Source organism: Mustela nivalis, assembly GCF_964662115.1.
Source record: "Mustela nivalis genome assembly, chromosome: 1".
Lineage (NCBI taxonomy): Eukaryota > Metazoa > Chordata > Mammalia > Carnivora > Mustelidae > Mustela > Mustela nivalis.
Window position 1 is genome coordinate 104,310,582 of NC_139020.1, and position 20,969 is coordinate 104,331,550.

At 42.8% G+C, this 20,969-nt stretch overlaps 2 protein-coding genes across 25 annotated transcripts in view; one reads left to right on the forward strand and one right to left on the reverse strand.

Annotated features, from left to right (window-relative positions):
- Positions 1-3,221: 3,221 nt before the first annotated feature.
- LOC309845233 (uncharacterized protein) overlaps positions 3,222-20,969 on the reverse strand; it is a 78,931-nt gene continuing 61,183 nt past the window's right edge. For 13 of the 24 annotated variants that reach the window (XR_014301123.1, XR_014301124.1, XR_014301126.1 and 10 more), the window contains 3 exons: positions 15,142-15,249; positions 6,475-6,597; positions 3,222-3,351 (listed from right to left, as the gene is read on the reverse strand). Coding sequence is in view for 1 of the 24 variants with exons in the window: in XM_082692921.1 (XP_082549047.1) it covers positions 3,297-3,351; positions 15,142-15,249 (163 nt within the window). In the remaining 23 variants the exon portion in view is untranslated. Of the gene's footprint in view, positions 3,352-3,669; positions 3,756-5,077; positions 5,162-6,474; positions 6,598-15,141; positions 15,250-20,969 lie in introns of those variants that run through there. The other 11 variants (XR_014301125.1, XR_014301128.1, XR_014301129.1 and 8 more) reach the window with 5 other exon arrangements.
- On the forward strand, positions 10,555-14,654 carry LOC309845204 (5-hydroxytryptamine receptor 3C-like). The gene is made up of 7 exons (XM_082692883.1): positions 10,555-10,600; positions 11,080-11,166; positions 11,431-11,600; positions 12,010-12,170; positions 13,390-13,639; positions 13,774-13,989; positions 14,118-14,654. Exons 3-7 carry the CDS (start codon positions 11,432-11,434, stop codon positions 14,342-14,344), a joined length of 1,023 nt encoding a protein of 340 aa, XP_082549009.1. The 5' UTR covers positions 10,555-10,600; positions 11,080-11,166; position 11,431; the 3' UTR covers positions 14,345-14,654.

The window sequence follows — 20,969 nt, forward strand, 5'->3', positions numbered from 1 at the left end:
TATTAGTGACAATATAGTCACATGGGCACATCTAAGTGAGAGGAAAACTGGGAAATGCAATTATCAGCCAGGAAGCTATGAGCCATCTACCATTCCATTACAATGGAAGAAGGAAAGAACAGATATTAGTGGAAACCAGTGGTTTCCGGCTCATATGCCTATCCTTGAACCCAGCAATGCCGCTTCTACATGCACGCTTTAAGGCAGTCTTTCTCAAAGGAGGCTGCTGCGAGTGAGTTAAGCCCTAAACAAAATAATCTGAGTGACTGTTTTCTCAGTTCTCCCAAGGATAACATGTATCTGGTATCATTCTAGATGTCCAGGGGAGAAGTTAATTCATTCCAGACAGTGAATACCTTAGGGCATCAGGGCTTAATGCTATTAAGCTGAGAAAAGCTGCTCTAAAGGGCCTCCCCAAACCCCTACACATATACATACACAAGGAGATATATTCGTTGAGCATTGTTTTTAGTAGTGAACATAATCTAAATCTAAATCATAATCTAAATTCCATTAACAGGAAAACAGAGAACTAGATTATGGTATTCATACAATGAAATACTATACAGCAGTTAAAGAACATGGGCTAGAATGTATCAGTATGTGTAAGCCTCAAAAATAATGTTGAACATGGGGCGCCTGGGTGGCTCAGTGGGTTAAGCCGCTGCCTTCGGCTCAGGTCATGATCTCAGGGTCCTGGGATCGAGTCCCGCATCGAGCTCTCTGCTCAGCGAGGAGCCTGCTTCCCTCTCTCTCTCTCTCTCTGCCTGCCTCTCCATCTACTTGTGATTTCTCTCTGTCAAATAAATAAATAAAATCTTTAAAAAAAAAAAATAATAATAATGTTGAACCAAAATAAGTTACAGAAAAAAAAAATCATCAGGGGCGCCTGGGTTGCTCAGTGGGTTAGGCTGCTGCCTTCGCTCGGGTCATGATCTCAGGGCCCTGGGATCGAGTCCCGCATCGGGCTCTCTGCTCAGTGGGGAGCCTGCTTCCTCCTCTCTCTCTCTGCCTGCCTCTCTGCCTACTTGTGACCTCTCTCTGTCAAATAAATAAATAAAATCTTTTTTTAAAAAAATCGTCATAGTCCCGTTTGTATTAAAATTTAAAATATGTACAAATGTGATCTGTTGTTTATGGATACACATATATGCACTTAAAAATATAAAACATACCTGGGCCTGATCAACAACAATTTCAAGGCGTTATTAGAGGCATTATAGCCGGTGTTGGAAGTACAAGAAGCTCAAAGAGGGATACAAAAGGGGCTTCATTTGTTTCTGTAATATTTTATTTATTTTTTAAAGTACTTATAAATGTAAGCTTCACAAAGCTTGGAGAGGGTACACAGGTCCTTTTAATATCATTTGCTGTACTTTTTGGTAGCCTTTAAGAATTTCACAATAAAAATGTTTCACTCTCATAGAAACACACACTTCTCCCCTCAAGGGGGATATGCACAATTGAACAGAGGAATCTTGCAGAGATCTGTATCCAGGTCTGGATCTACTGTGGAGAATTCCTGAAGCACCTCTGGCCATCTGGTTGGATAAGACAAACTTCTCAGCACCCCTCACGCCACCACCATACTAGTACTCCCAATTCTGCTCTATTGAACCCAACAGCTACAAACCGGATACCTTCATAGCAAATAAAAAGCTTCTAAAATTTCCCTGAAATACTTTGCATATATTGATTATAGGTTTAAAAAAAAAAAAAAAAAGAACAGACGAGCATTATGCAGTCCTTGCTCCAGGCCTCAATATGCTATGATATAAGATACTATCTGCCACTGACTGGCTGAACCAAAGACTTAATTATACTTATTTATAAGTATAATAAGATGTATGCTTATTTACATGATATTGATTGCAAAGCATCCCCTCCTTAAAACATGTTTGTGTTGTGAAATGTTTTGGGGGGGTGATATTCTCCAACCCTCAGACAAGGGGCTAGAGTGGAGAATCTTGTAAATCCAGACTTTCACACATTTTAAAATAGTATTTATGTTGTGTAATATATTAAAAATTACTCAGTATTTCATGGAGATATAGTAGAGCAAAAACAGACAAGTTTCCTGCCTTCATGGGGCTTAGAGTTACAAGTCAACATTAATCCAAATTTAAATTATAACTGTGGGGTGCCAGGAGTCCTGGGAGTCCTGGGATCGAGTCCCGCATTGGGCTCCTTGCTCAGCAGGGAGTCTGCTTCTCCCTCTGACACTTTCCCCTCTCATGCTCTCTCTCTCACTCTTCTCTCTCTCTCAAGTACATAAATAAAATCTTTAAAAAAAATTATAACCATGGGATGTACTAGAGAAGGAAGGTATGAGTTGCATCTGTAGGACTGCAGGAGTTAGCGAGGTGAAGATGGTGGATGGGCAGGGCAAAGAGCACTCCACACAGAAGAAACAACAAAAACCAAGGGGTGGGAGAAGGAAGGGAACACCTCCAAAGGCCTTGTTAGACCATTACAGATCTTAGAGGAAGGGCAAAAGGCAACCATTGCAAGGCTTTAAAAGGGGAGTGGGTTAAGGGTTGAGAAATGAGATTTGCATTTCAAAAACTGCACAGTGGCTGCCAAACTGGAGGAAGAATTAGAGGTAGCTAGAATGGAAGAGAGGAGTCTAGCTAGGAGTGCCTATTGTCACCCAGGGAAGAGATGATTAGTTTGGACTAGGATTATGGTAGAAAAGAAGGAGAGAAGTGAGTGGACTTGAAAGGAATTTAAGAAGAGGGGGGCCTGGGTGGCTCAGTCAGCTAAGTGGCTGCCTTCAGCTCAGGTCATGATCCTGGGATCAAGTCCCGCTTTGGGCTCCCTGCGGGGAGTCTGCTTCTCCCTCTGTCCTCCCCTCCCCCACCCTGTTCCTTTGTTCTCACTTTCAAATAAATAAATAAAATCTTCCAAAAAAAAAAAAAAAAAAGGAAATTTAAGAGGTAAAATCAGCAGACCTTCCTAGTTGATGGATTATATAAAGTGGTGTGAGAAAGAGAGGCATCAAGGGTGACACCTAGTTTTCTGGTTGCAAATGTGGATGGGTGGTGGTATCACTGCTCACTGACAGGAGAAGTGTTCTACTGTGGTAGCCTCTGGTAGCCTCCTCTACCCAGGTTCCCAGGACCTAATGTCAAATGGTAATGATCAACCCACACCTACTGGGACATGCACGTTGAATTCTCCTGCCACTTTTGAAAACAAAATTTTCCTTTTGCAGATCAACATCACAATGAAAGTAGTTTTAATGAAATAAGTTTTTTTTTTCAAGTTTGCTAATAAACTGAATCTTTTATTTGTCATCACAGAAACAACAGTATGGGAGAATGATGAACCTCTTTAATGGTCTTGGGCAACCTAGAAAAGAGAAGAAGATTTAATATGTCAACAGTGCCAAAATGGGTGCAGCCACTATGGAAGACAGTATAGAGTTCCCTCAAAAAATTAAAAACAAAATTATCATATGATTCATTAATTCTGCTCCTGGGAAAGAAAATGAAAACACCAACTTGAAAAGATACATGCATCCCTATGTTTATTGCAGCGTTCTTTACAATAACCTAGATATGGAAACAGCCCAAGTGTCCAACCATAGATGAATGCATGAAGAAGATTATATATATATTATATGTATATAATGGAATATTAGTCATAAAAAGACTGAAATCTTACCATTTACATCAACATGGATGGATCTAGTGGGTATAATGCTAAATGAAATAAGTCAGAGAAAGCCACATACCATATGATTTCATTCATTCCTATATGGAATTTAAGAAACAAAACAAATGAACAGGAAAAAAAAGAGACCAATTAAAAAAACAGACTCTTAGATATGGAGAACAAACTGGTGGTTGCCAGAGAGGTTGTGGGGGAGGGAGATGAAATAGGTCAAGGGGATTAAAAATGTACTTAGCATGATGAACACTGAGTAATATACAGAATTGTTGACTCACTATATTGTACACCTGAAGCTAATATAACTTAATTATGCTAATTATACTGGAATTTTAAAAAATTTTAATAAATCAGAAAAAAAAATGTCAACAATGCTGAATGAAAGCCAAATGACATCTTTGCCTATTATACAGACAAAAGTTTCATGGTATTTTCAACAGAGAACTACAGTGGGTGAAACGGTACACAGCAGTATAGGCGTGTTATGACAAGTCATATCACATAGTCACTTTACAAAGGAAAGAATTACATAATGTCCCAGGTTCATTAGCAGTAAGGGTAGTAGTTAAAAAGAAACAAAGAACTACTTCAAAAAAAATTTTAAGTATAATTATGTTGAGAAGCACTATCAAATTGGCCCAACAAAATAAAAGGTGTTCAAAAATTAGCTCCTTGGGACGCCTGGGTGGCTCAGTGGGTTAAGCAACTGCCTTTGGCTCAGGTCATGATCCCAGGGTTCTGGAAGCGAGTCCCGTAAGGGGATCCCTGGTCCGTAGGGAGCCTGCTTCTCCCTCTGCTTGTGCTCTCTCTGCTTCCCTGACAAATAAATAAAATCTTTTTAAAAAATTAGCTCCTTGTTAAAAGAAGGGGGAAATGGACAGCAATTATCTAATTTTAATAAAACAATATTATCCACCACATTAAATTAGTGTTGTGTTGATTCCACAATCTTGTATGTGTATAATTTGTAAATTTATTCTGATTTTATAGTAGTATAAGAGCTGTAAGTATAGGGACTTTAGACATGATTTTATGAATATACATATTTAAGTGTTATTACAAATAATTCAAGTCAACATCAGGGGCTTAGGAGTTTTGTTTCCCTTAAAGAGATCTGAACCTTATTCAACTTCAGGAACCCCTGAGTAAGAGAATAAAACCAAATTTCAGTTAGATATACAGGCCTTCCATGATCTGGCCCCACATCATATCACTGTTTCATTTCCTGTTGCTCTCCTACTCAAATCTGAGGTCCTCACAACACTTTAGTTTCCATGTTTTTACTTTAGCTGTTCTCTCTCCCCGGAAAAACCATCTAAATTTCCTTGGCTAAAACAAGCATCACAGCCCACAGACAGGCCTCGGGATTTTAATCCTCCCAGAATGACAACTAATGGTTACTTACTCAGCTGGATAAATGTCCGACATCTCTCCTGGTAAGATGTACAGGGGGGATTCTCCCACAATACTGAGAAGAATGGATGGGCACCTGTCAGGTCGCATAGTGGGAAGCAACAGGGTCCCACTAAGCCAGAGAAGCCACACCGATAGCGCAGCCAAAATGCAGCCTTCTCTCTAAAACAGGGCTTCACAGGCTGAAAGAGTGGCCACTCCCAGTCACTCCCCAAAACTTCTCAAGTATTTTGCTTTACAAATATGGACTTCTGGGGTGCCTGGGTGGCTCAGTCATTAAGCGTCTGCCTTTGGCTCAGGTCATGATCCCAGGGTCCTGAGATTGAGCCCCGCATCAGGTTCCCTGCTTGGTGGGAGGCCTGCTTCTCCCTCTCCCACTCTCCCTGCTTGTGTTCCCTCTCTTAATGTGTCTCTCTCTGTCAAATAAATAAATAAAATGTTTAAAAAAATATATGAGCTTCTGGTGAGAAAAGACAAACCACTTCAGTCTACATTTGTTATAACCTTTTTGGTGTGAAGCTCTGTTCAGGAAAATCAGAAATCTATGCAGGCTGTATTTATTTTTCACTTAAAGTAATTAACTCATTTATTGAATACCATGAGGAAAAAATATATACTCTGAAAACACAAATTATATACTGGATTGATTATAAGACCACCAATGAGAATAATCCGCATTGCTTTTCAACTACTAAAATGTTAACTGTCTGAGCATATTTGAGAAGTAAAAATACCAAAGCAGGTTTTTAAACTCTCATCCTAAAATTAGATCTAGGTGAGTGACATGTGGCCTACAGCTGGTAGGTCACTGATCTAAAGAAAAGGAAAAAAAAAAGATTCTTCCTCAAGACAAAGTTTATATGGCTGATGGATTCAGAAACAGCATGAAATTTTATCTATTTTACTTTCTATTTGCTTGTAGGTTCTTAGAGTTCTAATCAAATTTCAGGTTTTAGAATACTTATCTAAAAAATACTTTCCTAATTCATTTTCTAATTTCTGGTTTATTTATACATATGATGCTTGCATTCTACACCCCATCTGTAGAATCTTCAAGTTTTTTTTTCCTTCTACATTTATTCTATTTACCTACCGCAGTGTTTCCCCAAAATAACAGATCAAGTGTTAGTCCCACAAAGTATTCTGAGAAAAAGAAATTTGAAGTCAACTAAGTTTGGGGAATTATATATATGATATTCAAGTCACATGAACATTAAATACTCTGAGAAATCCTGAAATAATAAAACCCATTTAGCCTTCTTTAATTCAGTATTTACCAGACTTATCTGAACTGGAAACAATAAGAACAATTTTTTAGAAATGCATTCCACATCCTATAGAACTAGTGTTCTGCAGAAAATGCTTGGAGAAATGCTGATCTAAAGTCACCTTAATCATGATCCTGGGGTCCTGGGATCAAGTCCAGAATCAGGCTCCCTTCTCAGCAAGGGAGCCTCTCCTTCTGCTCCTCTGCCCTGCTTGTGCTCTCTCTCTTTCTCACTCGCTCTCTCTCTATCAAATAAATTACAATAAATAAAATAAGTAAGTAAGTAAGTAAGTCACCTTAAAAACAAAACAAAACCTCCCCAGAGGAGAAGGGATTCTCAAATGATATAGGGGGCTGCTGGAGAGAGTGCCGGATGACCCTTATAGTAACCAAAAGCTGAGCAAGACTGGGAGAAAAGACTAATGCTCACGGCAATCGGGATTGCTGCAGTCAACCTAGACATTTTAAGTCCAGAAGATTCCATTCAGGCTGAAGCAACTGAGCAATCTCAAGAGAGCCAGAATAATAATGACAGCTACTATTATTGCCGTTTGTACTTTTACTTCTGCTTCAATTCACTAATTGCTTAGAATGGGAAAGGTACCACACCCACATTATCTCTAACCACATAAAACGCCAATATGAGAAAGAAGGAAACCCTTGTTACTGCATTATTCCAGCTCAGTCTGTAAAATTTCTTCACTGAAGCAATTGTTCTCCCCCCGCCCTTTTTTAGATTTTATTTATTTATTTGATAGAGAGAGAGCAGAAGCAGAAAGAGAGAGGGAGAAGCAGGCTCCCTGCTCAGCAGGGACCCTGGGATCATGACCTGAGCTGAAGGCATATACTTAACTGACTGAGCCACCCAGGCACCCCTTCAATTGCTCTCCCTTTGTTCTCTAAGCCATTCATTACCCTCTCTGGAGCCTTTCCTAATGCAACTAATTCTAGTATAAAACAAGTTAAACCCTTGGGGCACCTGGGTGGTTTAGTGGGTAAGCCTCTGCCTTCGGCTCACGTCATGATCTCAGGGTCCTGGGATCAAGTCCCACCTCCCCGCCCTGCCTGCTTGTGATTTCTGTCTGTCAAATAAATAAATAAAATCTTTAAAAAAAAGTTAAACCCCAGTGATGACTTTGGTCTACTTAACCATACCACGTCTGGTTTCCACCATTAATCAAATAGTTGTACATGATAGAGGCGCCTGGATGGCTCAGTCAGTTGAGTGCCTGACTCTTGATTTTGGCCCAGGTCATGATCTCGGGGTCATGATTTCAAGGTCATGAGATTGAGCCCCAAGTCCAGCTGTGTGGTCAGTGCAGAACGTGCTTGAGATTCTCTTTTCCTCCCTCTTCCTCCGCCTCTCCCCCTGCTTGATCATGAAACAAACAAACTTGCTAAATAAATAAACAAAATCTTTTTAAAAATAATAATTGTACATGCTACATCTGATCAGACCTATAATCACCTAAGCATGGCAGGGTATTTTGAAATTATTTCCCAAAGCTCTTTTAAAATTATGCAAGAAAATAAATCTTTACTCTCAAAGGCAAATTCAAATGCCTAAAAGAGACCAAGGAGGTAACATAAATGAGGGCAGCTGGTCAGGAATAATCAATAGTTGGTGACAGAATGTGCTGATCTAGAGAGAATGTTCCATCCAAAGGGTGTGACCATTAACTTTGGCAGATTGTTGTCAAGGAAAAATGTGAGTCCAGTATTGCTTGATCTTATTTTTTCAAATGAAGCCAGAAATACAGTTTTTTCATGAGATTTCCCAATTTTTAATATGCTTACAATTAACTAATTTCTTATAAACATAGGCAGGGCCAAAACAACATTAATTTCAAGCTGTTCACTCATGTTCTCATCAGTCAACTTCTACTAAACACTGCATTGCCTCAACCACCTTCCATCTACCCCACTGATCACTCCCTCCAACCAGTAGACCTGGGGCACTTTCGACAGACTCACAAAACCAAAAGATTTTCCAGTGCTGAAGTCATATTTAAAACTTCAAAGTCAGAAGCTGATTACAAAAAGGAGGCCCCCAGTTTTTTTGAAAGATGGTAGCAAGGTTAAAATGCCCCTTGAAAGCTCGGGCAATTATCATGAGCCTTTTCTATGATGCATTATATGCCAGACTGACTCTAAGTATGAGGAGACCATTAGCCCTGCCCTAGTAACCAAATATTTTTTCTTCCTCCTCTCCAAACTGATTTGCCAGATTACTTTTGGAGATGAGATTCAGGCTCAGCTAGGGCACAGGGTGGGGTAGTCCTCTGTGACATTCTCGTGTCACCAGGGGTGCTTGTTAGAGACGTGGCTAATGCCACCTGATACATGTATTATTCAAAGCTAGGGTTCAAGGTGTGGCCTATGGTCTTTTAAGATCAACATCATCACTAAGTCCCCAGAGATCAACATTATCTCAGAGAAGAGCCAAAGAGAAGAAGATGGGAAGAGGTGGGCTCCATGAGAATGGAGGCTTCCTCTGCCTCATTGTCCATGTGCTGCTTCAAGGTAAGAAGGAACCAGAGCAAAAACAAAGCAAACGTATAGCTTCTGAGAAACAAACAAACCAGGCTAATTTTTGTTATTCCTAGATAGTCAACACCTGAATGTTCATTTTGGTAAACATGAAAACTCAGAACACTGGCAGCTTTGTACCTTTTTGTAAGATCTTTCTCTCCCTGTGCTTCTCTTGGCCTCTTCTCTTTCCCCGTGTCTTTCTCTTTCCAGGCATATAACCTAACTGCATGTTTCTGGGTGTCAACTAATGTTAAAAAGAAGACAATTTTTTTACAGCTCTCTTGAAGTAAATTAAATGGAACAGAGAAAAGGCTAAAGAGAAGAAGATGATGAGAAGACCTGTCATGAAAAAGGGAAACATTTTCAGCAAAATTTTTTTCAGTGTAGATTGTTTTTCTCATTCATTATCAAAAATGAACAATGAGGGTTAGTATAATATCAAAGATCGATCTGAAAAGACTCTACCAGAAGTTGTTACCACACAATTCTCTATCCTGCATCACAAGGTATGACTAGAAAAGGGCTAGGCATAAGATGGGTATCAAAGAACTCTTTTTAAGATATTCTCAGTGGTGAGAACCACTCTGGTTTAGAAGAGATCAATCACAGCACATAGTAGAGACACAGTAAATTCTTACTAACTTGAAAAACTGAGATCCTTCCTTAAGGTTCCACATACCTCACACTCCCTACCTGATTGCCTTCGTCATTAATTGATTATCATCTATGTTGTATTAATAGGGCAAGGAGAACTGTGATTGAAAAAATTATCACTGATGTCACCCAGGTGTATCAAGGACAGAAATGAGTAATGTAAGGACACTGAGTGAAGGTGAAAAGGTTTGTGGTGAGATTCAGGACACTGTAAAGTGGTGGTCAAGGCTGAGTTTGCCTACATGTTTGGACAAGTTTTGCATGGGGACACAAACAATGGAATTGAGGATAGAGCCCTGACTCAGCTCACCTCATGAACTTCCACCATTTGCCTACCAGCCCAGGCCACACTTGTGGCCCAGGTAGGAGGAGCTTACATGCTTCTCCCATGTCCCGTTTTCTCTTTGTGCAGAAACACCTGCCAGTCCCCCAGTCCTGGCACTCTTCTCACAAGGTCTCTGCTCTCTGCAGGAAGAGGAAACACTTTCACCATCAATTGTTCAGGCTTTGACCGGTACGGGGTGGATCCTGCTGCCTTCCAAGCAGTGTTTGACAGAAAGGCCTTCCGTCCAGTCATCAACTACAGCATCCCCACTCAAGTCAACATCTCCTTCACTATGTCTGCCATTGTGGAAGTGGTAAGTCCTGACTCAACACTGCAATGGGCTGAGCAGTGGTAAGCAGTGGGTTCCCTGCTTGAATTTTATAAAATGAAAATTTCATTCTTTGGGGTGGGAAGGCATGACAGGGATGCTTCGGTGACATCATGGCAGGTAAAATCTGTCCCTTTTTGGACTACTCCGTAAGAAACATAACCCCAATGGACTTTCATGCTTTTTATTTTCACTTAAATTTTCCTTATACCCTGGATGATTTGACTTACATTTTTCAGTGGTTTATGATTAAAAATCATAATTGCCACCTAGAACAGCCTTGGAAATGAGTAGGAGGCAGGTGGTGGCATTGGACTTGACTTCATGGAGGCAATGACTCCAGATGAAAAAATTTTTTTTTCAGGATGCACAGCTTCAACTGATGACATCTTTCCTGTGGCTAAACGTGGTATGATAGACTGTTTCCCTTTTACTGTTTCCCCTTTACCTTCCTTTTTCCACTCCTGGGCACAGATTACAATGGATAAAGCTGAGAAAACTCACAAATTAGATAAGTTCAAACAGAATCAGGCTAACAAATAAAAACACAAAACTTCCTGATTATCCTGCCAGTTTTGGAGTGCAGAGATGGGGCACAGAAAGAAAGTAGCATAAACCAAGGTCATAGAAGACAATATTTAAGTGGCTTCATCCCACAGACTCCAAAGCTAAGCTCAAGGTCTCCCTTGAGAGCATTGAGGGAGAAGTAGAAGAGAGACATTGTTAATGACATAGAGATAGCTGTCACCAGGGAGGGGGTAAGAGAGTGAGGAAATGAGAGAAAAAAGAAATGAAAAGTGCAGGAGACAGAGTGTGACTAAAACTAGTTCCCACCCCATTTGTCCCACACCACGGTTTCCTATAGATCTGGTACAATCCATTCATCAGGTGGAACCCAGAGGAATGTGGGGGCATCAGGAAGATCAGCATAGCAGCTGAGTATCTTTGGCTTCCAGATATCTTCATCGAGGAGTTGTGAGTATCAGGGTTGAAAAAAGCAAGAAGGAAACCCTCTTTCCAAGGAAAGGAATGATATAACCAATAGGGGGCACACAAAGACTCAGTTTAGAAAAAGCAATGTCTGAACTGAACTTCCAAAACCCCCCGGAACATAGCTATAGGTAGAAAGGGGAAGTCAAATGAGTGGGTTTGGATCGCAGGAATGACATGGTTTGAGAAAGAAGGCCACGACTGACAGGGAACCCACACTGTCCACCTTCCCATCCTTCTCACATACAGCATGGATGTGGATCAGACAGCTACAGGTCTCATGGCTTATGTCAACAGTGAAGGTCTCATCAAATATGACAAGCCGATGAAGGTGGTCAGCATCTGTAACCTGGACATCTTCTATTTCCCCTTTGATGAACAGAACTGCACGCTCACCTTCAGCTCATTCATCTATACAGGTGAGTAAGGCTCTTTGTAGTAGTCTACTGAGAGGCAGAGAGAGGGTTTTGGTTTTTTTTTTAAGACCTTTTTAAAAAAAAAGAGAGAGAGAGAGATTTTATTTATTTATTTGATAGAGAGAGAGAGAGAGAGCACAAGCAGGGTGAAGGGCAGAGGGAGAAGCAGATGGCCTGCGGAGCCTGATGCAGGGCTGAATCCCAGGACCCTGAGATCATGACCTGAGCTGAAGGCAGAAGCTTTAAACAACTAGGTCACCAACACGCCCCCAGAGAAAAGATTTTGAGAAAGAAGAACAGTGAAGGGATCTCACTGAAAGGGGTGTGGGAGTTGAGCAGTAAGGAATTCAATAGTCTGGGAAAGGGGATTGGGAGCATTTGGGAGGCTGAGTTGTCTGGGTCTCCTTTGCAGTGGAGAATGTGGTCCTGGGCATGGAGAAGAAAGTGCAGGAGATTTCGAACACATCACAGAACCTCATTCGGAGCAAGGGGGAGTGGGTACTTCTGGGTATCCACCAGAGAATGATGAAGATGACTGTGGGCACCAACCAGTATGACCAAATCATTTTCCATGTGAGCTCAGGGACTGTGGTTGTGATCTCCTCTAAGATTCATAGCTTATGTCCCCTACCAGAACGTAAGCCCTCCCACTAGAAAGTAAGCTCCATAAGGCTGGAGACTTTTTATCATTTTTTTTTTTCACTGATAAACCCCCATCACCTGGAACCAAGTACCTGGAACGCAGTGAATATTGATTGAATAAATCCTCCTGGGGGTGGGGGGGGAAGCTCCCACGGGAGTGACTCCTAGTGAAAGTGAGCTTCCCAACTCCCATGACTATCAGAACTCTTTAGAAGGCAAAATTTTCATGTTTATATATATTTTTAAATCTTTGACATTTTATTTTTTTATTTTTTTTATTTCTTTTTTATTTCTTTTCAGTGTTCCAGAATTCATTGTTTATGCACCACACCCAGTGCTCCATGAAATATCTGCCCTCCATAATACCCACCACCAGGCTCACCCAACCTCCCACCCCTTGCCCCTCCAAAATCCTCAGATTGTTTTTCAGAGTCCACAATCTCTCATGGTTCACCTTCCCCTCCAATTTCCCCAACTCCCTTCTCCTCTCCATCTCCCCATGTCCTCTGTGTTATTCCTTATGCTCCACAAGTAAGTGAAACCATATGATAATTGACTCTCTCTGCTTGACTTATTTCACTCAGCATAATCTTATGTTTATTTTTAAAAAGAGATGCTGGAAAAGTTATGAAACACTATCTATGGGATATTATGCTTCCAAATCCTAGTGACCCCAAAATTATCTGCCACTATCTTACTTTCCTTTCCACTGGTCTTGAATGGCCACAAGCAAAGTCACTAGAGATTAGACCTTGATGAGGAAAGCAAGCAGACCATCAAAGTCACTAGAGATTTGACCTTGATGAGGAAAGAAGAAGAAATACAAGGAAAAAATACACATGATACCTAAGAATTTGGTTGCACAGTCCTGCCAAGAGCCCTACATTGGTAGGGCTAAAAATGGAAGTGGAGAAAGTTGACACCTTGGGTCAGCAAGAAATGAGATACATTTCAGTGGTAAGCAGCATGGCAGAGTCAAATCTTGGAAAGGCAGACTATGGTGATTAAGATGACTTCGTTGGAAAGAGGGACTTGAGATAAATTTCCTTCCTAGACAGTTTGGTCTGGGACATATCTCAACTCTTGCTCTTAATTGGGTCGGCAGTCTCCCAGCCTATTCCTCACTTGCTGCCCTCTTTCCTTCCCCCAGGTGGCCATCAGGCGCAGGCCCAGACTCTACGTCATAAACCTCCTGGTGCCCAGTGGCTTTCTGGTTGCCATTGATGCCCTCAGCTTCTATATTCCGGCAGAAAGCGAGAATCGTGCCCCATTCAAGATGACACTTCTGCTGGGCTACAACGTCTTCCTGCTCATGATGAATGACTTACTCCCAGCGACTGGCACGCCCCTCATCAGTATGGCCCCTCCCTCCATCAGGAGACTAAAAGCAAGGTTGGGGAGTGGGCTGGGGACATGGACCAGTGGAACCAGGTCAGAGTGAAAAGAGATCCTGGAAAGGACCCTTTGGGAAAGAGGAAACACAAAGTCCTGGGAGGTACCTCCGGCCCTCATGGCATCCCCATCTTCCCTCCAGGTGTGTACTTTGCCCTGTGTCTGTCCCTAATGGTGGTCAGCCTGCTAGAGACCATCTTCATCACCTACCTGCTGCACCTGGCCACCACCCAGCCCCCACCCATGCCTCAGTGGCTCCACTCTCTGCTTCTCTACTGGGCCAGCCCAAGGAAATGCAGCCCCACTGTGCCCCAGAAGGGAAATAAGGGCCTGGGCTCCACCCCCAACCACCTGCCTGGTAAGGGGAGTCAGCACTGCCCCCACCTCCTCTTCCCACACCTCCACTCCCTGCTTTGTCTCCTTCCCTGGCCCCCTCCTCCCCAGGTGCACTTCATGGCCCATGGCTGAGTCTCTGTTTCTCTATAGGCATGAAGGAGCCCGTGGAGTTGGTGGGGAAGGTGGCAGGTCCCAGAGAGGCAGAGTTAACTGGGAGCCCTGAGTCAAGGGCCCAGGAGGAACAAGAGGCTCAGAGGCAGCCCTTGGTCGACCTGTGGGTGCAGTTCAGCCACATGATGGACACCCTGCTCTTCCGCCTCTACCTGCTCTTCATGGCCACCTCCGTGGTCACAGTCATCATCCTCTGGAACACCTAGGCAAATGCTGCAAACTCCATTCTGGAGCTTCTCTTGCCTCTAGAAACCAGCCAAACTCCCCTATGTTTCCAAAGCCCTGCCTCAGAGCCCTGGCAAACACCTTGTTTTCAAGTCAGTCTTTCCGTGCAGTTTCAGACCAGACCTGGATGATGGCCTAAGCCTCCCACAGTTGGTCCTTGCTCCTACATGCCATCAGCCCCCTTCACTCCTCCTGTATGTGCCGCCTGCCTGGCTCCTAAGGATCCAAGTTCCTGGCATACTTTCTTGATTGACTCACTCCCAATAAAACCCTTTGCAGAAAGCATTGGCTCTTCCCAGCGTTATATTACAATACTAAAAATCTTGGATTGAGAGTCTTCTTGGAGAAGCTTCTCATTCCCACAGTAAAAAGGGTATTTTAAGTCTATTAGACAACTTGTGAAAGCAGGGAGAGAGGAGTGAAGCGTTTAAAACCTATTACAAGGAATTATACTAAAACAGGGGTTAATCTCCTGGATCTAGTTATCCTGGAATTAAGCTTTAGAAATTAATAATGTGCCAGAATCAGGCATCTCTTACTTCAAGAGTGAAGCATTTTGTCACAGCTTGACATATGACTCATTCATCCTTAAGCACTTAGATGTTAACATATCCCAAATTACCTTTAACTGTGTTGCAATCAAAGTGGATGGGCCCTTAATCATGCAAAGGAAAGAACACGAGGCCAAGGAAAGCCCATTTGAAAATGGCATCTGCTTTACTTGGGAATAACACAAACGCCCCCATATGAACTGGAAAATTCCCCTTCTAGCACTTGCCTTATGATGTTGCAAGTGTTCGTCTTTTGGCCCATCTCTCCCACTAGCTGTCTGAGAGATATACAGACTTCAAGGCGTTGTTGTCCATGGGAGCTGTGACATGATTTGCTGGACACCCCAGGTTCAGAAAAGCACAAAGATGAGAGCAAATTAATTAGAATTCACACAAAATCTTTTCTTTCTAGCAACCATTTCTTTTCCCTTCTTTCCTTTATGCTACTGCCTTCTATTTCAAGCGCAAGAGATTAACGGTAGGGTTTACTAAACATTTTCTGGGTTCCTCCTCTCTGCTGCTCTTCCTCAAACTTCTTTGGCTCCCTCCATAGGGAGCTACAGATGCCCAAATGGTGGCAAGGCTGTCACTATTCATGAGCAGGGTTGCTGGTGGTGGTGGTGGCCCAAGGTCCCACCACCAGAGCATCTGGCCAGCAGAGCCCAAGCTAGTTGGGGCAGATGTCCCCAGCTGGAGGTTTCTTCACTTTTCCGACACATAGCTATTACTTGTTCTTTCCTTGCAGTCCCCTACCACTGGGACTCGGGAAAGAGTCCATGAGAAGCTGGGAGTATCGAGGCAGAAACACCCCCGCTAAACTCTAAAACGCTCCTTGCACTCAGGCCCATGGTTTCCAACTCAACTTGTGTTCCTTAGGTCTCCTTTTCTCTGATCTGCAATTTTTCCCCCCAGGAATGTGTTTGGTTTCTCAGTCTCAAGGCCCCCCGCACCATCACTAGCATTCCAGGCATGTCCAAAGACTAGTGTATACACAATCTGGGCTCAAATCAGGAGCCCCTGATGTTCACCTAAATAAATCAGCATATCTGTTAGAATTTCTGCAATTCCTCAACTCACAGCTTTCTAGAAAGTGGGTCTTTAGAAAGGATACGGTAAAGATATAACAATAACCAACATTTATTAAGTTGGCAGGCAGTCTCCTAAGGGTCTTAGATAAATAACCACATTTAATCCTACAGGAAATTTATGAAGTAGGAACTATAGATCCACAAACGCTTGGAGCCAAATACGTTTCGGAATTCGGAGTTTTCAGATTTTAAAAAAGAAATAATTATAAATGTACTGTATGGGGTATGGGGCAATGCCCTGAATTCAAACACATTAACATTTCTGCAGTGAAATCTATGAATACTCACAGTAGGGAGCAGAGAGGAAATTAGGGATAGTCTCACATCAGTTCAGGTCAGGTTTTGCCACTGAATAACTCATGAAAAATCATTTGGTTTTCAGAGCTCTTTAGGTTTTAGTGCTATGGTTTTGTATTATGGCCCCCATTTTATATACTCGGATACAGGAGATGAAATAAATGAAGGAAATGAAACACAGAGGTGAAGGGATAGCCATTGAGCTGTCTCCCAGGTACCCCAGCTAGAAAGTGACCGAGCCAGGGTTAGATACTGGACTCTGAGCCTCCGCCTCTCCGCCCTCCAAACTAGGACGAGACCTGCACAGGGTATGGGGCACCTGGATGGCTCAGTGGTTTAAGCCTCTGCCTTCAGCTCAGGTCATGGTCTCAAGGTCCTGGGATCTTCTACTCTTATGCCCTATCCCAAGATGGTCATCTCACCTGGAAACTCACTCTTGATTTTGCCAAGAAGCTCATTGACCCCGCTCTGTGTGTGTGTGGGGGGGGTCCTGAAATTATTTAAGATCAATTTGTAGCATTTTCGTTTTCCCACCCATCTTCATGGTACATATTTTCCTGCTTATTTTCTTCACATTTTTTTCCGACACATAGCTTTTTGTTTTATTTGAACAGGAGATATGCAATCTGTCTTTTTTGACACAAGAATTAAGAAACTAGATCCCCTCTCAGTAAGAGAAAGCATAATATAATTACAGTGATTTTATCTTCTCCACAAGCAGAATCTGAGCACACGATCTTAACATGCAAGGGATAATCACGTGGAGCCTTGAAACCATAACTCTCCCAGAAAATGTACAGATGCGGTTGTTGCATTTCTGTTGCATCTATAACAGAATCCTCCGAGAAGCACACTTGGGTGCTAATGACTCTCCTCTTGTTACAGGGCAAGCCTCTGAAAGGCGTTGCAAGGTAATCTGGAAAAATTTAGGAAAATCTTTAGAAAAATCTGCTGACAGGCCACTGGTCCCACCTGGGCTAGCTTGCATTTGATGGCTTGCCTCTGCAGGATAGCCCTTCACCTTGTCCATTCATCTGAATTACCACCTGTGGCTCTGGCACACACTTGTGTTCACTTCCTTTCTCTAAACCGTTATAGGCAGTATTTCTCCATGTTTCCCACATTTTCTTTCAGCTCCATATTAACCTGACATTCCCATGTATTATCTCATTCTCCTCCTTGGCCCTCCTCCTCCTTCATTTCCACTCTGGAATGTGAAGTCACAGACTTCATTTCAAGCCCATCCTTTCCCTCCTCCAATTTCTTTCTTTCTTTCTTTCTTTCTTTCTTTCTTTCTTTCTTTCTTTCTTTCTTTCTTTCTTTCTTTCTTTCTTTTTAAGATTTTATTTATTCGTTTGTCAGAAAGAGTAAGAGAGAGAGAGAGCACAAGCAGGGGGGGTTGCAGGCAGAGGGAGAAGCAGGTTCCCTGCTGAGCAGGGAGCCCGATGAGGGCCTCGATTCCAGGACTCTGGGATCATGACCTAAGCTGAAGGCAGACACTTAACTGACTGGACCACTCGGGAGTCCATCTCTCCTCCAGGTTCTGCCCCTCCCTTCGACAACCTCTCCTATTTGGTCATTCATTAGCACTGTTTCTTATAAATGTCGGGGGCAGGGGTTGGGGGTGAATAGTAGAATAGGGAGACGTTGGAATCTGGCAACCTTGGGTTCTAATCTGACCACATTATTTGTTGGGTAAAAACTTGTACAAGAGGACTCACCCCATAAGTTTAAATTTCATTTGTGGAGTGGAGCTAATGATGCAGATTAAATTATTTTTTAAATATGCATTAAAAAATCATTTACGAGCTTACAGAAACTAGAAAGCCAAATGTGATGCACAAGACAGCATCCATTTATCATGCAGACTGAGACTTAGTGTGCAAAACCGACTTCTAGGTGGGAGGCTACAGACATAAAGAATTACTGACTTTCTAGTTCAGCCCCCTCATTTTTTAGGCAAGAAAAGTGAAGTGATAAGTGTGGGGTTGTCATACTTCAAGAAAGCCTGGGGTCAGAGCCTGGGCCTGTCAAAACGGCAGCTCAGATGAGTACTTGTCCGTGGGACTCTTTTTCCAGGTATGTTTCAGAGTCCCAAGAGTTTCCTTCTCTCCTGCTCCAGACACCATAGCCAGCTTGACCCCAGCTAGTGACCCACAGCAGTTTGGATGTTCCAGCTGCCTTTCTGCTCCTGGATCCTTACCCCTGGCCAGTGGTCTCTGTGGGTGACTGCCATCTATCAGAGCTGCAAATGACTCTTGTTTCCCCCTTCCATCGTCTCACTCTGCCCTTGCCAGGTTATACTATCTTTTCAAACCTGATCCACCAGGGTCCCAGATAAGTGGGATCATGCATTGTGAACCCACTTGGAATGAGCTAAGGGGAAAGTTACTGGTGTCTGTGACTTGCAAAACTACGGCTCCCCCACTGTTTACCTTTGAATCCAAGCATTGTCTAGGCCTAGGAATTTCACTGGTGGGAAACTAGGGGCCTATAATCCAGTCCAAAAGACTTCCCAGCTATGGCATAATAAAAAGAGCAAGGAAAGAACAATGGAATCAGACTTGGGTTTGAATCTGCATTCTACCCACTTCTACCTGGATAGACACTGAGCACGATATTTTTGGCTTCTTTACCTCCATTTTCTTCATCTGTGAAATGGGAGTAATACCACTGACCGCTCCGAGCATTTGGGAGGATAAGAATACCATAACATGCCTACCACATCGCAGGGCACACAGCACAAACTCAATTAATGGCAGCTCTGGTTAGGCCTTTATTGGAAATTTAGACGGGAGGCAGTCAGAAATAAAAGGCTGGGCCCTGGCTCTAGGCCTCTGTATCTCACCTGATGTACATCTGCCAACCCCCATCTCTACCAAGCAGCACCCAAGATGGAGGCCCACACCTTAGCCACACCATGGGAATAGCAAGCAACTTCTCTGATGTGGCCTCAGGACTCCCATGAGGTTCCCTACCACGTTTCCTACATCTGCCCAAAGTGCCCGTGTGTTTCTCCCCATCCATAGTGACCTGATGGAACTGGTATTTAACTACCATTTATTGACTGCTAATTGCTATATGCCACCCACTGGGGTGGGGGGCACAATGGGTAGGAGAACAAGATGTGCCTCCTGCTTCTCATGAGGTTACAGAGCAGGAGAGGAGAGGCCTTACTCCTGCCTCCATCATATGCATTTCCTGGCAGCCAGATCTACTTTTGAGTCTAGCCTATAGACTGGGGTCCAGTTTTTCAGCCAGCCTTGATAAAGGCAGATATACATCAACAGTCGTCAGCTGCCTTTCATCAGGGCTTGAATTTAACCCTCCTGTCCTAGACTTAAGGTCGGGTAGCCAGCCTATCTGTGGAACTCAAGTGTCCTTGGGAGTCCTTCACTCTTACCTGATCCAGGAGACCAGTACCCCCCAGGTGTATCCCTGTGGATATAGACACAGTAGTACTTTGGTCCTATGTGGCATGATGGCCCAGTCCTCTGGCCAAGTTTCCAAAACAGGGAAGAAATGCCTCACAAAGCGGGTGGGGCCGAGGCACTGCAGGTATTTCAAACCTTAGACAGAAAATATGTCTCTCCTATGCTTTCCTACTTCAGGCCCCTCAGTCATTCCTGCCATCCTCAGCTCTTTCTGTTCAGGGCTGTCATAATCTTCCATTCTTTTTCTTTTTTTTTTTTTTTAAAGATTTTTATTAATTTATTTGACACATCACAAGTAGGCAGAGAGGCAGGCAGAGAGAGAGAGGAGGAAGCAGGCTCCCCACTGAGCAGAGAGCCCAGTGTGGGACTCGATCCCAGGACCCTGAGATCATGACCTGAGCCGAAGGCAGAGGCTTAACCCACTGAGCCACCCAGGCGTCCCATAATCTTCCATTCTGAACAAAGTTTCTTTCGTATCCTAGGTCTGATCCTTCCCCCTTTCTGCAAGAAAAAAATTTCCAAGTGTCTTTCTGGAAATGTAACTACGATATTTAACAGAACAATGCTCCAACTCACTCATTTGGTCCAATTGTGTTTTCTGTAGAGATAGCACCTAAGATATAATGTTGATACCATTGCCATTAAGATTGATGTTATCTGAGTTTACTAGTTTATGATAATGCATCACACAACTGATAACACAAAGACATTAAAAATGGTTCTGCTACCTTAATTTTATGACTTATATTATCGTGTAATAAATGCATAAGGTAAAAAAATGTATAGAAAATTTGGTTTAGGGAAAATGAATTGGAAAGGCAGTGGGATTGAAAGGAGAAAATCTTGTTAGGGGCTGTTGGAAAAATATAGACAATAGATGATGAAGGCAGGAATTATGCTTTAAAATCTGGTATTTGTGGGACGCCTGGGTGGCTCAGTGGGTTAAGCCTCTGCCTTCGGCTCAGGTCATGATCTCAGGGTCCTGGGATCGAGCCCCGCATCGGGCTCTCTGCTCACTGGAGCCTGCTTCCTCCTCTCTCTCTGCCTGCCTCTCTGCCTACTTGTGATTGGTCTGTCAAATAAATAAATAAATAATCTTTTAAAAAAAATTTGGTATTTGCAATGATCCCTAATGAACACATAACCAAATCACTAAATATTGCTACCTTTCCAAATCTGCAGGTTCCCTGATCTTAAAAGAACTTAATTCTTACTTCCCCAGGCCTCACCCTCTCA

Coding starts and splice junctions, on each gene's coding strand:
- LOC309845204 (XM_082692883.1), top strand. CDS start 11,432: ATGGATGTGGATCAGACAGCTACAGGTCTCATGGCTTATGTCAACAGT. Junction 11,601..12,009: donor CAGCTCATTCATCTATACAG/GTGAGTAAGGCT, acceptor TCTCCTTTGCAG/TGGAGAATGTGGTCCTGGGC. Junction 13,990..14,117: donor CACCCCCAACCACCTGCCTG/GTAAGGGGAGTC, acceptor GTTTCTCTATAG/GCATGAAGGAGCCCGTGGAG.